This window comes from Ranitomeya imitator, chromosome 1, assembly GCF_032444005.1.
Source record: "Ranitomeya imitator isolate aRanImi1 chromosome 1, aRanImi1.pri, whole genome shotgun sequence".
In the NCBI taxonomy this organism is placed as follows: domain Eukaryota; kingdom Metazoa; phylum Chordata; class Amphibia; order Anura; family Dendrobatidae; genus Ranitomeya; species Ranitomeya imitator.
This window is the reverse complement of record NC_091282.1, coordinates 821,982,626-822,001,192: the sequence shown is the minus strand read 5'-3', so window position 1 is coordinate 822,001,192 and position 18,567 is coordinate 821,982,626. Positions and strand designations below refer to the sequence as shown.

At 42.2% G+C, this 18,567-nt stretch overlaps 1 protein-coding gene across 1 annotated transcript in view; it reads left to right on the top strand.

Annotated features, from left to right (window-relative positions):
• LOC138649691 (AP-1 complex subunit mu-1) overlaps positions 1-18,567 on the top strand; it is an 88,627-nt gene that overhangs the window by 16,825 nt on the left and 53,235 nt on the right. The window contains exons 4-5 of the mRNA XM_069740315.1: positions 15,865-15,995; positions 16,922-17,069. Coding sequence (XP_069596416.1) covers positions 15,865-15,995; positions 16,922-17,069 — 279 coding nt within the window. The remainder of the gene's footprint in view (positions 1-15,864; positions 15,996-16,921; positions 17,070-18,567) is intronic.

Genomic DNA, 18,567 nt, shown 5'->3' with positions numbered 1-18,567 from the left:
TATGGAAGACATTATGGATAGCAAAAGAGGCCAGAAGCGCCAGTCGAAAAGACACCGGATTAATAATGGTTTAACCACGCTGGAAAAATTAGCAATGAAACTGCGATAAAAATTTGCAAAACCCCAAAATTTCTGAAGGCTCTTCACGGATGTGGGCTGAATCCAATCATGAATGGCCTGAACCTTAACCGGATCCATCGCTATAGATGAGGGAGAAAAAATAAAGCCCAAAAAAGAAACCTTCTGCACCCCAAAGAGACACTTAGACCCTTTCACAAACAAAGCATTGTCACGAAGGATCTGAAATACCATCCTGACCTGTTGCACATAAGACTCCCAATCATCGGAAAAAATCAAAATATCGTCCAAGTATACAATCAAGAATTTATCAAGATAAGTCCGAAAGATATCATGCATGAAGGACTGAAAAACAGATGGAGCATTAGAGAGTCCGAATGGCATCACAAGGTATTCAAAATGGCCTTCGGGCGTGTTAAACACAGTTTTCCATTCATCACCCTGCTTAATACGAACAAGATTATATGCCCCTCGAAGGTCAATCTTAGTAAACCAACTAGCTCCCTTAATCCTAGCAAACAAATCGGAAAGCAAAGGTAAAGGGTATTGAAACTTGACAGTGATCTTATTCAAGAGGCGATAATCTATACAGGGTCTCAAGGAACCATCTTTTTTAGCAACAAAAAAGAACCCCGCTCCCAACGGTGAAGAAGATAGTCGAATATGCCCTTTCTCCAAAGACTCCTTAATATAGCTCCGCATGGCGGTATGTTCAGGCACAGATAGGTTGAAAAGTCGACCCTTAGGAAACTTACAGCCTGGAATCAAGTCAATAGCACAATCGCAGTCCCTGTGCGGTGGAAGGAAACTGGACTTGAGCTCATTGAATACATCCTGAAAATCAGACAAAAACTCTGGAATTTCAGAAGAGGAGGAAGAGGAGATTGACATCAAAGGAACATCATTATGAACCGCCTGACAACCCCAACTAGTCACAGACATGGACTTCCAATCCAACACAGGATTATGTACCTGCAACCACGGAAAACCCAGCACGATGGCATCATGCAAATTATGCAACACCAGAAATCGACAATCTTCCTGATGGGCTGGCGCCATGCGCATAGTCACCTGTGTCCAAAACCGGGGCTTGTTTTTAGCCAAGGGTGTAGCATCAATGCCCCTTAAAGGAATAGGGTTCTGCAAAGGCTGCAAGGAAAAACCACAACGCCTGGCAAACCCAAAGTCCATTAAGTTCAGGGCAGCGCCTGAATCCACAAACGCCATGACAGAAAATGATGACAATGATCAGATCAAGGACACCGATAACAGAAATTTAGGTTGTACAGTACTGATGGTAAATGAACTAGCGATCTTCTTTGTCCGCTTAGGACAGACTGCAATGACATGAGAAGCATCGCCACAATAATAACACAACCCATTTTGACGTCTGAATCCTTGTCGTTCTGTTCTAGACAGAATCCTATCACACTGCATTGGCTCAGGAATCTGCTCTGAGGACAACGCCAAAGCGCACACAGTTCTGCGCTCCTGCAAGCGCCGGTCAATCTGAATGGCCAGAGACATAGAATCACTCAGACCAGAAGGCGTGGGAAACCCCACCATGACATCTTTAATGGATTCAGAAAGACCCTTTCTGAAAATTGCCGCCAAAGCATCATTATTCCATTTAGTCAACACCGACCATTTTCTGAATTTCTGACAGTACAATTCTGCTGCCTCTTGACCCTGAGACAGGGCCAACAAGGTCTTCTCAGCTTGATCCACAGAATTCGGTTCATCATATAATAATCCCAAAGCCTGAAAAAAGGAGTCTATATTAAGCAAAGCCGGATTCCCAGATTCCAGGGAAAATGCCCAATCCTGCGGGTCGCCACGCAGCAGGGAGATTACGATCTTTACCTGCTGAATGGAATCACCGGAGGATCGAGGTCTCAGAGCAAAAAACAATTTACAGTTGTTTTTAAAACTCAAAAATTTAGACCTGTCACCAGAAAACAAATCAGGAGTAGGAATCTTCGGTTCTAAGGCAGGAGTTTGAACAATATAATCAGAAATACCCTGTACCCTAGCAGCAAGCTGGTCTACACGAGAAGCTAATTCCTGAACATTCATGCTAGCACAACGCTCCTCAGTCACCCAGAGATTAAAAGGGAGGAGAAGACAAAGTAGACTAAAGAAAAAAAAATGGCACAAGACCTTTCTTCCCTTCTTCTGAGATGCATTTAACTCATTATGGGCCAGTTGTACTGTTATGATACGGTGACCTTGGAGCAGCATGAAAACTTTCACTGGAGTAGGTGGTCACTATACTGACCGCAAACCTGATCTTAATACCGCAACTAGAAGTAGCCGTGGAGTGTACCTAACAATCCTAGACACCTCGTCACAGCCGGAGGACTAAATACCCCTAAAGATGGAAATAGGAATACTATCTTGCCTCAGAGCAGAACCCCAAAGGATAGACAGCCCCCGGGTCATTCCATGTCAAGTGAACCAATGATTTTTACCACTATATTTTTAATTCTTTTGAGATTTTGTTATTTGGTAACAGTGTGTCAGAGAATGCAAAATGTGAAGAAGAAAAAATTCTAGATATTTTTTTTAATTTTTTATTGATTTTCAAAGTTTGGAAAAAGTGCGAATTTCGGTGTAGCCTGCCATTACAATTCTCCCCATAACTCAGGCTAGAAAAGATATAGAGAAACAAAATAAACACCATTCTACTCAGAACTGTACAGGCGTTCACCAGATATGTCACAAGAGTATCTTTGATAATATTTTACCTATGCGAATGCAAGCGCAAAACTTTAAAACGCATTTCTGAAAAAAACGTTTAATTTAAAAATTTCAAAAACTGCACATGTGCCTGCTATGCTCCTATCCACATCTGTACCAAAATACAAGATGGGATCGTGATGGGATCATATTTTTAAAAAATAAAACAATTACACTGTCAGTTCAAAAATCTTGATTTCAGATCTGTTCAGCCTGTGGTCTAACAGTGTGGGGTCTGTATTTGCCAAATAATCCATGATTGCTAGATATTCCTGTATTATTTTATTATGTTACCACTTAGAAGCAGGAGAGGACAGAGGAGAAAGCTTTGTTAGGGCTGAGAATGACCAGGGGTAGACAGTGACTGCAGAGCAGATGACCGGCCGGCAGCTCGGGCCTCCACAGACAGTATTCACACCAAATCTTATCATCCAGGAAACTCCTCAAATGGAGGGAGGAAAATATTCTTAACATCCAGTTCATGTATTGTACAAACCAGGACTACGAGGAGGAGAGTTTGTTATAACATCAGTTACAGGAAGCAGAACCCATCACAGGGACTCAGCAATACCGCACTGTCATCCCATGTAGTGGAAATAAAGACAGTGACGTCCATGAAGTGGTAGAAGGCGGCACAAGATCGGCAATGAATGACAGAACTGGCTATGTGACCTGTGAATATGATCGGCGCTGGCGGCTACTGGACTCTCCAAAGATTGTGAAAATGAAGAAGTAGAAGTGACTTTTCTGCACTTTCTGGTCCAGCGCCGTCCTTTGTGTATCAAAGAAAACCAGACATTGTAAAAGTGAACAAAAATCAGATATGAGCCGAGCACCATGACCGGCCGCACATACTCTGACACAGAAGGAAACGGCCATTACTAGTGAGCCCTTATGGACAAGATGACATTTCACCCACTAGAAGGGACGCATTGATGATAAAAGGCCAGTGTAAAAACCTACTATTAATTGTTTGATTAGTTCATATTTTATTGAACGAGGATTTAACTACAGGACTATTCTTCTTAAACACTTCAGAAATGACATGTTTAGTGATATAGTAGAAAAAAAAATTGTTCCATGTATAAATAGGTGGTAGAAATATTGGTTCTTTTAATCTTGTTTTTAACATATAATTAGGATCAGACTGTATTTAGAAAACCACACTTGAGGATGTGATCACCTTTTATCTTTTGGCTTGTTCAAAGAATTCAGGTTGAAAATGCTGAGCAAGTTGTTATGATGAATAAGATGGATTTATTCTGGCACTTCGGTATTTGTTTTTGGTGTTTCATTATTGTTACATATAAATGTTGAATGCAATAAGTTGTAATTTGAAAAGAAAAAAGGAAGAAACTCACACAAACATAAAATCAGATGATTCAAGGCTTAAAAAAAAATACAAATTTGATAGATCCCAAGTTGAGTCCCTGTACAACTATAAACAAGGACACGAGTAACACACATGCATGTTTTCACAATTTTAAAACATACGTTTTTTTCAGAAATGCGTATCAAAATTTTTAATTTGATTTCTCCAAAACAAAATATAAAGAAACATAGTCTTGTGACATATCAAATGAAAGCCGGTACCGTTCTGAGAAAAATGATGCCTCTCCCACTTCTATATCTTAATTCTAGCCCGAGATATGATAAAAAATGTAAAGCCATACCAGGCCAAAATCCGCGCTTTTTCAAAACTTTAAAAATCTGTAAAAAATTAACTGATGAAGAAAAAAATTCTAAACTTTTAATTTGTAATTAACTAAAGTTGTACTTCATAAAAACAAAAAATAAAAAAAATCTATAGACGTAAGGTAAAAAAAACCTCATATTTGGATCACTTGATATGGAATGACCCCCCCCCACAAATATTGGCGGTGAGTCGGAGAGGAAAAACATACACAGGCAGAAAAACAGGATTTAGCACACGAGGCCACTCTAGCTAAAATAGGACAGGATAGGACAGAGTTTTGTGTGGTCAGTATTAAAACCCTTCAAAATATCCACAGCAGAATATACAAAAACTTCCTCTATCTAACTAAAGATGTAGGGGCGTAAATCTGCAACTCCAGCGAATCCTACATTCAGAGCAGGAATACAATCAAAAACAAGCACACAGCAGTGTGCCACAGAAAAATAAACAGACACTCATCTTTGCTGAAATAGCAGCCAAGCAGGAGAAGCCAGGCAGAGATCACTCATATCCCAAAAGACATTGACAACTGGCAAGGACTAATGAGTCCTGCACGCCTAAATACCCGAGTCAGAACTGCAATTAGCAGATACACCTGTCCAAGACTGCAGCCCAGAAACAACTGCATTACCATCTGCTACCACCAGAGGGAGCTCAAAAGCAGAATTCACAACAGGGTCCATGGTTATTGGCCCCCCCTGGCTAAAAACATCTGCCCCCAGCCACCCCAGAAAAGGCACATCTGGAAGATGCGCCTATTCTGGCACTTGGCCACCTCGAGTTGCGGTGATGCGCTCTGTGCTGGATGTCCTCATACGAACTCGAGCCTGGGAACTTTTCTGAATATTTTCCCATCGCAGTACGGATGCCATACGGATTACATACGGAGGATGCCATGCACAAAATACGCTGCCACACCCTGCCTACGGATGACATACGGGTCACTATTTTGGGGACTTTTCTGCGTATTACGGCCGTAAATAACGGACCGTATTTTTATACGCTGAGTGTGAGGCCGGCCTAAGGCTTTGCGCACATTTATCCTGCACACTATGCTGAGCGCTTACATCGGATTTTCTGCGTAAATTTCTGAAACGCATGATTCAGATGGAACCCGGAGCAAGATTGCCTATAATGAGGCAGATGACCTGAAGACAGCTGGGACCACAGTCTCAAACATTACCGTTATTAACTAGGGATGATTGAACAGCTTCGGATAATTACTTATCCGAATAGCTATAGCGCTTACCGAATAGCTGCATTGATAAGGAGTTATCCGAAGCTATTCAATCATAGGAAGACGAAAAAAGCTTTGTTCCAGCTCCAAAATTTAAAATTTGAGTCCTTTATTAATGCATAGTAAAAGCATAAGCTGGAAAACTCTCCACAGCACAATAGGAAACGAGCTACGCGTTTCGATCCTTGCAGATCTTTGTCAGAGCTCTGACAAAGATCTGCAAGGATCGAAACGCGTAGCTCGTTTCCTATTGTGCTGTGGAGAGTGCATAAGCTGGAAAATTCTCCACAGCACAATAGGAAACGAGCTACGCGTTTCGATCCTTGCAGATCTTTGTCAGAGCTCTGACAAAGATCTGCAAGGATCGAAACGCGTAGCTCGTTTCCTATTGTGCTGTGGAGAGTTTTCCAGCTTATGCTTTTACTATGCATTAATAAAGGACTCAAATTTTAAATTTTGGAGCTGGAACAAAGCTTTTTTTGTGTTCCTATCTAACACTACGTGGATCAACGTGGAAGTTCCGTGCACCTGCTGTAGCTGCCTGGTGAGCTGGCTTTTTGTTTGTTTTTTGCTATTCAATCATCCCTGTTAGTAACGCACTACGCCGTCTAGGATTTATAATCCTGCAGGGCACGCAAGGTCCCCCTGCTCACGCCAACACATGTCCAGGGCCGTTTGAAGTTCACCAGTGACCTTTTAGATGATCCAGAGGAGGCATGGGAGAAGGTCATGTGGTCATATGTGATCAAAATAGAACTTTCTGGTATCAACTCCACTCGCCGTTTTTGGAGAAAGAAGGATGAGTACAACCCCAGGAACACCGTCCCAACCATGAAGCATAGTGGGGGGAAACGTCATACTTTGGGGGTGCTTTTCTGCAAAGGGGACATGATGACTGCACCGTATTGAAAGGAGGATGGATCCGGTCATATATTGCAAGATTTTGTCCATTAACCTGGTCAGGAGTAAGCCAGCCCCACTTACATTTAATACAAAACATTGTTTTCTTGTTTTATAGACCACTAGCTGAAGAGCCCGGCGTTGCCTGGGCATAGTAAATATCTGTGGTTAGTTATAGCACGTCACTTCTCTTATTTTCCCATTACGCCTCTCATTTTCCCAATCGCATCTTTAATTTTCCCCCTCACATCTCTCATTTTCTCCCTCACACCTCTCATTTTCTCCCTCACTCCTCTCATTCCCGCCTAACACTTGTCATTTCGACCTCACATCTGTCATTTTCCGATCACTACACTATTTTCCCTCACTCCTCATTTTGCACTCACACCTTTTCATTTTCACCTCACACCTCTCATTTTCACCTCGGTATACACGTTTGTCATCTCCCTTATATATAGTATACACCTGTATGTCATCTCCTGTATATAGTATATACCTGTATGTCATCTCCCCTGTATATAGTATATACCTGCTGTGTCATCTCCCCTGTATATAGTATATACCTGTATGTCATCTCCTATATATAGTATATACCTGTATGTCATCTCCTCCTATATATAGTATATACCTGTATGTCATCTCCTTCTATATATAGTATATACCTGTGTCATCTCCTCCTGTATATAGTATATACCTGTGTCATCTCCCCTGTATATAGTATATATCTGTGTGTCATCTCCTCCTGTATATAGTATATAACTGTGTCATCTTCTATATATAGCATATACCTGTGTGTCATCTCCTCCTGTATATAGTATATACCTGTATGTCATCTCCTCTTGTATATAGTATGTACCTGTATGTCATCTCCTCCTTTATATAGTATATACCTGTGTGTCCTCTCTCCTGTATATAGTATATATCTGTGTGTCATCTCCCCTGTATATAGTATATACCTGTGTGATCTCCTGTATTAGACCTCGTTAACACGTTATTTGCTCAGTATTTTTACCTCAGTATTTGTAAGATAAATTGGCAGCCTGATAAATCCCTAGCCAACAGGAAGCCCTCCCCCTGGCAGTATATATTAGCTCACACATACACATAATAGACAGGTCATGTGACTGACAGCTGCCGTATTTCCTATATGGTACATTTGTTGCTCTTGTAGTTTGTCTGCTTATTAATCAGAATTTTATTTTTGAAGGCTAATACCAGACTTGTGTGTGTTTTAGGGCGAGTTTCGTTTGTCAAGTTGTGTGTGTTGAGTTTTGTGTGGCAACATGCATGTAGCAACTTTTTGTGTGTCGAGTTGCATGTGACAGGTTAGTGTAGCAAGTTGTGTGCAGCAAGTTTTGCGCATGGCGAGTTTTGCGCGTGGTGAGTTTTATGTCTGGTGCCTTTTGAGTATGTGCAAGTTTTGTGTGAGGCAACTTTTGCATGTGTTGCAAATTTTGTGCATATGGCAATTTTTCCGCATGTGCAAGTTTTGAGTGTGGCGAGTTTTCCATGAGGTGAGTTTTGCACTTGTGGCGAGTTTTGCGTGAGCCTATTTTTTGCATGTGGCGAGTTTTGCGCGTGGTGAGTTTTGAGCGGCGACTTTTGTGTTTCGAGTTTTATGTGGCGAGGTTGGCGTATGTGTGGTGAAATGTGTGCTGAGGGTGGTATATGTGTTCAAGCACGTGGTAGTGTGTGGCGCATTTTGTGTGTGTGTTCATATCCCCGTGTGGTGAGTATCCCATGTCGGGGTCCTACCTTAGCAACTGTACGGTATATACTCTTTGGCGCCATCGCTCTCACTCTTTAAGTCCCCCTTGTTCACATCTGGCAGCTGTCAATTTGCCTCCAACACTTTTCCTTTCACTTTTTTCCCCATTATGTAGATAGGGGCAAAATTGTTTGGTGAATTGGAAAGCGCGGGGTTAAAATTTCACCTCACAACATAGCCTATGACGCTCTCGGGGTCCAGATGTGTGACTGTGCAAAATTTTGTGGCTGTAGCTGCGACGCCTCCAACACTTTTCCTTTCACTTTTTTCCCCATTATGTAGATAGGGGCAAAATTGTTTGGTGAATTGGAAAGCGCGGGGTTAAAATTTCACCTCACAACATAGCCTATGACGCTCTCGGGGTCCAGATGTGTGACTGTGCAAAATATTGTGGCTGTAGCTGCGACGCCTCCAACACTTTTCCTTTCACTTTTTCCCCATTATGTAGATAGGGGCAAAATTGTTTGGTGAATTGGAAAGCGCGGGGTTAAAATTTCGCCTCACAACGTAGCCTATGACGCTCTCGGGGTCCAGACGTGTGACTGTGCAAAATTTTGTGGCTGTAGCTGCGACGGTGCAGATGCCAATCCCGGACACACACACACACACACACACACGCACACACACACAAAAACACACACGCACACACACACAAAAACACACACACACACACACACACACACACACACACACACACACACACACACACACACACACACACACACACACACACATTCAGCTTTATATAGTAGATATATAAAGCTGAATGTGTGTATGTGTGTGTGTGTGTGTGTGTGTATGTCCGGGATTGGCATCTGCACCGTCGCAGCTACAGCCACAAAATTTTGCACAGTCACACGTCTGGACCCAGAGAGCGTCATAGGCTACGTTGTGAGGCGAAATTTTAACCCCGCGCGTTCCAATTCACCAAACAATTTTGCCCCTATCTACATAATGGGGAAAGAAGTGAAAGGAAAAGTGTTGGAGGCGTCGCAGCTACAGCTACAAAATTTTGCACAGTCACACGTCTGGACCCTGAGAGCGTCATAGGCTATGTTGTGAGGTGAAATTTTAACCCCGTGCTTTCCAATTCACCAAACAATTTTGCCCCTATCTACATAATGGGGAAAAAGTGAAAGGAAAAGTGTTGGAGGCGTCGCAGCTACAGCCACAAAATTTTGCACAGTCACACATCTGGACCCCGAGAGCGTCATAGGCTATGTTGTGAGGTGAAATTTTAACCCCGCGCTTTCCAATTCACCAAACAATTTTGCTCCTATCTACATAATGCGAAAAAATGAAAGGAAAAGTGTAGGAGGCAAATTGACAGCTGCCAGATGTGAACAAGGGGGACTTAAAGAATGAGAGCGATGGCGCCAAAGAATATATACCGTACAGTTGCTAAGGTGGGGCCCCGACATGGTATACTCACCACACACGGGGATATGAACACACACACAAAATGTGCCACACACTACCACGTGCTTGAACACATATTACCCTCAGCACACATTTCACCACAGATACACCAACCTCGCCACATAAAAGTCGAAACACAAAAGTCGCCGCTCAAAACTCGCCACGCGCAGAACTCGCCACGCGCAGAACTCGCCACATGCAAAAACTAGGCTCTTGCAAAACTCACCTCACGGAAAACTCGCCACACGCAAAACTTGCACACGCGGAAAAATTGCCACATGCACAAAAGTTGCAACACATGCAAAAGTTGCCTCACACAAAACTTTCACATACTCAAAAGGCACCACACATAAAACTTGCCACGCGCAAAACTCGCCATGCGCAAAACTTGCTGCACACAACTTGCTACACTAACCTGTCACATGCAACTCCACACACAAAAAGTTGCTACACGCATGTTGCCACACAAAACTCATCTCACAAAAGTCGCTACATGCATGTCGCCACACGCAACTTGACAAACGAAACTCGCCCTAAAACACACACAAGTCTGGTATTATCCTTCAAAAATAAAAATCTGATTAATAAGCAGACAAACTTCAACAAATGTACCATATAGGAAATACGGCAGCTGTCAGTCACATGACCTGTCTATTATGTGTATGTGTGAGCTAATATATACTGCCAGGGGGAGGGCTTCCTGTTGGCTGGGGATTTATCAGGCTGCCAATTTAGCTTACAAATACTGAGGTAAAAATACGGAGCAAATAACGTGTGAATGAGGTCTAATACAGGAGGAGATGACACACAGGTATATACTATATACAGGGGAGATGACACACAGACATATACTATATACAGGAGAGATGACACACAGGTATATACTATATAGAGGAGGAGATGACATACAGGTACATATATATACAGGAGGAGATGACATACAGGTATATACTATATACAGGAGGAGATGACACACAGGTATATACTATATACAGGAGGAGATGACATACAGGTATATGCTATATATAGAAGATGACATGCAGGTATATACTATATACAGGAGGAGATGACACACAGATATATACTATATACAGGGGAGATGACACACAGGTATATACTATATACAGGAGGAGATGACATACAGGTATATACTATATATAGGAGATGACATTCAGGTATATACTATATATATAGGGGAGATGACACACAGCGAGTATATACTATATACAGGGGAGATGACATACAGGTATATACTATATACAGGAGATGACATACAGATGTATACTATATATAAGGGAGATGACAAACATGTATATACTGAGGTGATGAGGTGAAAATGAGAGGTGTGAGGTGAAAATGAAAAGGCGTGAGTGCAAAATGAGAGGAGTGAGGAAAAATAGTGGAGTGATCAGAAAATGACAGATGTTAGGTTGAAATGACAAGTGTTAAGGGGGAATGAGAGGAGTGAGGGAGAAAATGAGGTGTGAGGGGGAAAATGAAAGATGTGATTGGGAAAATGAGAGGCGTGATGGGAAAATAAGACAAGTGAGGTGCTATAACTAACCACAGATATTTACTATGCCCAGGCAACGCCGGGCTCTTCAGCTAGTAGTAGATAAAAATATAGAGAGATTGAAAATGAAAGCTTATAATGTTTTCACCAGAGTGCAAATCTCTGTGCTGTTTTTATCACATTTTTGTTTAATTTTCATAGTGATATCTTTGTAACACTACTGCATGGCACAACTTATGCCCAGCTACAGCATTAATTAATAATGTATTGGGGAACTACGGTACTGTGTACACTGTCACGGAAACCCCTACACTACTGGCTATACAATTGGCAATAATAATAACAACAATTTCAATGTAAACACCATTTTTTATTAAGACTCAATAGAAAAAAAATAAATTTCAGATTTCAACAATGGTTGGTTTAATGTTTCTTCCCTTCTGAGATTACAAGCTTAAAGGGAACCTGTCACCCCGTTTTTTCAGATTGAGCTATAAATACTGTTAAATAGGGCCTGCGCTGTGCGTTACTATAGTGTATGTAGTGTACCCTGATTCCCCACCTATGCTGAGAAATACATTACCAAAGTCGCCGTTTTCGCCTGTCAATCAGGCTGGTCAGGTCGGGTGGGCGTGTTCACTGCGCTCTTTTCTTCCCCAGCTTTCCGTTGGTGGCGTAGTGGTGTGCGCATGTCCAAGTTCTGAATTCCCTGCGCCCACGTGAAGACACAGCGCGCGATCTGCGCTGTCATCCCTTTCATCGGTGGGGGCGGCCATCTTCCTTGGGCTGCGCGTGCGCAGATGGAGTGCTCTGCTGCACGGGGCTTCAGGAAAATGGCCGCGGGATGCCGCGCGTGCGCACAAGAGATCGCGGCGGCCATTTTCCCAAAGCCGAGTTTGCATCTCGGCTTTGGGAAAATGGCCGCCGCGATCTCTTGTGCGCACGCGCGGCATCCCGCGGCCATTTTCCTGAGGCCCCGTGCAGCAGAGCACTCCATCTGCGCACGCGCGGCCCCAGGAAGATGGCCGCCCCCACCGATGAAAGGGATGACAGCGCAGATCGCGCGCTGTGTCTTCACGTGGGCGCAGGGAATTCAGAACTTGGACATGCGCACACCACTACTCCACCAACGGAAAGCTGGGGAAGAAAAGAGCGCTGTGAACACGCCCACCCGACCTGACCAGCCTGATTGACAGGCGAAAACGGCGACTTTGGTAATGTATGTCTCAGCATAGGTGGGGAATCAGGGTACACTACATACACTATAGTAACGCACAGCGCAGGCCCTATTTAACAGTATTTATAGCTCAATCTGAAAAAACGGGGTGACAGGTTCCCTTTAAAGTCTCCAGTACTGCAGTGACATGATAGACTTGTTCAGAGATATGTAAGAAGCACCCCAGAAATGATAGCTCCCATTTAACTGTGTGCTCCTCAGAGAATATGCTTTTTGCTAGACTCGCATGTTGGACAAACCTAGACATTTATGGTAAAGGAGTGGTAAAAAATGAAGGCTATGTGCACAGACAGGTTTTTTGGGGTTTGTCCACTGGAAAGACATCTGCACAACTTCTTTAAAAATTCTTAAGACTCTTCCTATTTCTATTGTAAAACCACTTTGCAGTTCATATACACAGTGTTTTGAGTGTTTTTTTTTAGGGCTGGAAAGTGCCAGGTAGGGAAAAAACAAAGTACAGTGGGGAAAAAAGTATTTACTCAGCCACCAATTGTGCAAGTTCTCCCACTTAAAAATATGAGAGAGGCCTGTAAATGACATCATAGGTAGACCACAACTATGAGAGTCAAAATGAGAAAATAAATCCAAAATCACCTTGTCTGATCTGGCAAGATTTATTTTGCAAATTATAGTGGAAAATAAATATTTGTCACCTAAAAACATGCAAGATTTCTGGATCTCACAGACCTGTAACTTCTTTAAGAGGCTCCTCCGTCCTCCACTCATTTCCTATAGTAATGGCACCTGTTTGAACTTGTTATCAGTATAAAAGACACCTGTCCACAACCTCAAACAGTCACGCTCCAAACTCCACTATGGTGAAGACCAAAGAGCTGTCAAAGGACACCAGAAACAAAATTGTAGCCCTGCACCAGGCTGGGAAGACTGAATCTGCAATAGGCAAGCAGCTTGGTGTGATGAAATCAACTGTGGGAGCAATAATAAGAAAATGGAAAAGGTACAAGATCACTGATAATCTCCGTCGATCTGGGGTTCCACGCAAGATCTCATCCTGTGGGGTCAAAATGATCACGAGAACAGTGAGAAAAAAATCCCAGAACCACACGGGGGGACCTAATGAATGACCTGCATAGAGTTTGGACCACCGTAACAAAGGCATCCATCAGTAACACACTATGCCGCTAGGGACTCAGATCCTGCAGTGTCAGATGTGTCCCCCTGCTGAAGCCAGTACATGTCCGGGCTCATCTGAAGGTTGCTAGAGAGCATTTGGATTATCTAGAAGAGTATTGGGAGAATGTCATATGGTCTAATGAAACCAAAGTAGAACTGTTTGGTAGAAACAAAACTCATCGTGTTTGGAGAAGACAGAATGCTGCGTTACATCCAAAGAACACCATACCTACTGTGAAGCATAGGGGTGGCAAAATCATACTTTGGGGCTGTTTCTCTGCAAAGGGACCAGGACGATTGATCTGTGTACATGTAAGAATGATTGGAGCCATGTATTGTGAGATTTCCATCAGCATTGAACATGAAATGTGGATATGATAATGATTCCAAGCACACCGCCAGGGCAACGAAGGAGTGGCTTCGTAAGAAGCATATGAAGGTCCTGGAATGGCCTTGCCAGTCTCCAGATGTCAACCCCATAGAAAACCTTTGGAGGGAGTTGAAAGTCCGTGTTGCCCAGCGACAGGCCCAAAACATTACTGTTCTAGAGGAGATCTACATGGAGGAATGGGCCAACATACCACCAACAGTGTGTGCCAACCTTGTGAAGACTTACAGAAAATGTTTGACCTCTGTCATTGCCAACAAAGGATATATAACAAAATATTGAGATGAACTTTTGTTAATGACCAAATATTTATTTTCCACCATAATTTGCAAAATAAATCTTGCTAAATCAGACAAGGTGATTTTCTGGATTTGTTTTCTCATTTTGACTCTCATAGTTGTGGTCTACCTATGATGTCAGTTACAGGCCTCTCTCATCTGTTTAAGTGGGAGAACTTGCACAATTGGTGGCTGACTAAATACTTTTTTCCCCCCACTGTACATGTCACTTCTTCAAAATGGCTCCTGATGGAATCAGCTCCAAAGTAGGCACTGTCCAATGCAAAAATACTGCAAAAAAAAAAACCTCCAAAACCTTTTCAACAGCTATGTTCATTTGTTGCTTTTTTCACACATTCACATATTGGTAAGGCATTAAGTTGGTTGGATACTATTTACTTTCACACATTGATAGGGCATTGAGTTGGTAGGGCATTATTTGCTTTAACACATATCACTAATTTAATAAAGAGTGCTAATACTAAAAAAAAATGCCCATGTGAAGATACCAACCCATTATGGTTTAAACTTAAGAAAATCCTAAAAATCAATGGGTTTCACATCCTGCGGTACCTGCGTCTTTTGTTTTTTTCACAAAAATTGCTGAAAAAATTGACTGCGTTTCTGCAGCTTTTGTGAATTTTCTCATTGATGTCCGTGGGTCAAAAAATGCTCCTCAAAACTCTGAAAGCAGTGACATGCTGCAGTTTTTAAAAACGGAGCAGTTTTCCAGTTTAGTCGTGAAACAAAACAAGCCTGTGAATTAGATTTCTGAAATCTCATAGCTTTTGCTGGTACTGAAAAATAAACTGTTTTTATTTTGAATCAAGAAACGGAGCAAAAACGCAACATATGAACATAGCTAAAGAGGTTTTTTTTCTCTTTTTATAACTATGGTCCTAAAAATGAACATGCAGTTAGGTGCTAACATAGGCAACTACCTCCTTTTTTTCTGCTGCGTCAGTACAGTGCTGTCACCAACTGCTCCTGCAGGTGATTCAGCAGCAGCTCTTCTTCCATGCCTTTGTCGATGAGGTGTGACTGCCGACATCACGCTGATTGATCGTCACTCATGCCCCTCAATAGAGCAGAACACATGACGTCAGCTGAAGCACTGGCAGGAGCGGTCTGTCACCTCTCAGTTCCGGCAGAGATCAGTGCCAGGCACATGAGATAGGTGGTTAGCAACTAACCTGCCTGTTGGTTCTTAGGCCTGTAGAAAAGAAATTAAATAGTTCTGGATAACTGCTTTATTGACTTCCACTTGAAAAACTCAGGTTTTGATCTCCTTTAAAAAAAAAAAAAAAAAGAAAACCTCCCCTCTGTACATAACTTGTACTTGTTCCTTCTGAATGCACTCCTGGTTCTGGTTACAAAAGTGCTCCATATACTGTACCGAAAATTGCATTCTAAAGATGAATGATAATGCATTTTATGTGCTTTTGGTATTTAACTAGTACATTTTTGTTGCTTTTAGGTATTTTCTGAATATTTCAAAGAATTAGAAGAAGAAAGTATCCGGGATAATTTTGTTATAATATACGAGTTGCTAGATGAATTAATGGATTTTGGCTACCCACAAACTACTGATAGCAAAATTTTGCAAGAGTGAGTATTAACAATCTTGTCTGTTTGAAAGGTTTACTTCAAATATATCACTTTAATATTTTTTTAAACCTTTTTTTTTTTTTTTTTTTACTTGCCACATTCTGAGACTTACAACTTTTTTTTATTTTCTTTCTTTAAGCTTTTTGAGGGCTTGTGTTTTTCTAGGACAGGTTTTAATTTTCACTAATACAATTTTTGGGTGCAAATAACTTTTTTCAGCGCCTTGTGGGTGCTTTCACCCATCATTGTGGAAAGTGGACTGCACACCGACACAGACCAATGTTACAGTGGGTACGGAAAGTATTCAGACCCCTTTAAAATTTTCACTGTTTCATTGCAGCCGTTTGGTAAATTCAAAAAAGTTCATTTTTTTTTTTCTCATTTATGTACACTCTGAACCCCATCTTGACTGAAAACGCAAAAATCAAGAAACTTTTGCAAATTTATTAAAAAAGAAAAACTGAAATATCAAAATCAGACCCTTTGCTCAGACACTCATATTTAAGTCACATGCTGTCCATTTCCTTGTGATCCTCCTTGAGATGGTTCTACTCCTACATTGGAGGCCAACTGTGTTTAATTAAACTGATAGGGCTTGATTCGGAAAGGCACACACCTGTCTATATAAGACCTCACAGTGCATGTCAGACCAAATGAGAATCATGAGGTCAAAGGAACTGACCAAGGAGCTCAGAGACAGATTTGTGGCAAGGCACAGATCTGGCCAAGGTTCCTAAGAGCACAGTGGCCTCCATAATCAAACGATTTGCCTTGAAGAAATTAAGGCATGTATTTGAGCAGTCCACATTATTACTTGGGTTTTCTAAAGCGCGGTTATGTCATCCACCACACAAGCTTGATGTTAGAAGGAAGCTCTTAGAAATGTGTATGTAAAATAAAATCTTCTATTTGTCTTGTTTGTGTAGGTACATCACTCAAGAAGGACACAAGCTGGAAACGGGAGCTCCTCGCCCTCCTGCCACAGTCACCAATGCTGTCTCTTGGAGATCAGAGGGAATAAAATATAGAAAAAATGAAGTGTTTCTGGATGTGATTGAGTCGGTCAACCTACTTGTAAGTGACTGCGTCAGTAAAAGATGGCCTTGTCATGAGAATGCGTTTTTAAAATAAGCTTCTTGCATGGTTTCACAGACTTCCATTTCTCTATTCTCTTTCTGTAAAATGTGTTCTCAGATTAATCTATACACACTGTGATGCGGTGGTCTGAGACATTTCACCCTACTTTCCAGTATACTTGCTCCAATGAGGTGAGGACTGTCTCAGATCCCCAAAACCCCAGGGGAAGCAGCCTGTAAAGCCTGCTCCTGGGGAGTTATGCAGTATACGGAATCTTAGGTAGTGTTTGGAGCCTCTGTCATAGACTACACAATATTTGCTGGAAAAAATGGCACCGGATGTAGTGTTTTTTTTTTTTTCTGGTAAAATGCCTGTTACGATGACAAAGTTTTTAAATGCAGCGAGAAAGTGGAAAGTATCTGTCAGGTGTGGATGCTCTCCATCAAGTGATGGATTCAGCACTATGTCATTTTCAATTGTCTGTTAGTATGCACAAAAAATTAAATTGTAAATGTTAGCACTCCTGTGAACTCAGACTTAAGGTACCGTCACACATAACGATTTCGTTAACGATATCGTTGCTTTTTGTGACGTAGCAACGATATCGTTAACAAGATCGTTATGCGTGACAGCGACCAACGATCAGGCCCCTGCTGGGAGATCGTTGGTCGCTGGGGAATGATCAGGACTTTATTTAGTCGCTGATCACCCGCTGACATCGCTGAATCGGCGTATGTGACGCCGATTCATTGATGTCTTCACTGGTAACCAGGGTAAACATCGGGTTACTAAGCGCAGGGCCGCGCTTAGTAACCCGATGTTTACCCTGGTTACCATTGTAAAAGTAAAAAAAAAAACACTACATACTTACATTCCTGTCACGTTCCCTCAGCGTCAGCTTCCCTGCGTCCCCCAGTGTCAGCGCCGGCCGGCCGTAAAGCAGAGCACAGCGGTGACGTCACCGCTCTGCTTCCCAGCCAGCGCTTACACAGTGCAGGAAAGCTGACGCTGGGGGACGCGACAGGAATGTGAGTATGTGGGTTTTTTTTTTTACTTTTACAATGGTAACCAGGGTAAACATCGGGTTACTAAGCGCGGCCCTGCGCTTAGTAACCCGATGTTTACCCTGGTTACCCGGGGACTTCAGCATCCAGCGACCACACAACGACTTACCAACAATCACGGCCAGGTCGTATCGCTGGTCGTGATCGTTGGTAAATCGTTAAGTGTAATGGTACCTTTAAAGGGGTATCTCAAGTTATTAAATTGAATTAATTAGTTACACAGTGTGGGAAAAGAAAGCAAGAAAAAAGTGTCAGAGAACCTCCAAAAGCAGATGAGTGGAAGCATGTGACCAAAAGAAGCAAGAAGACCATGGAGAAATCACCAACCACACAACTGAAGAACCGATATCAAATCTTTGTAGAGGATGAAGATGGCACACCTAAGGATGAAGCAATACCAGCAAGCAAAAAAGAAAAGGGCACACAGCAAC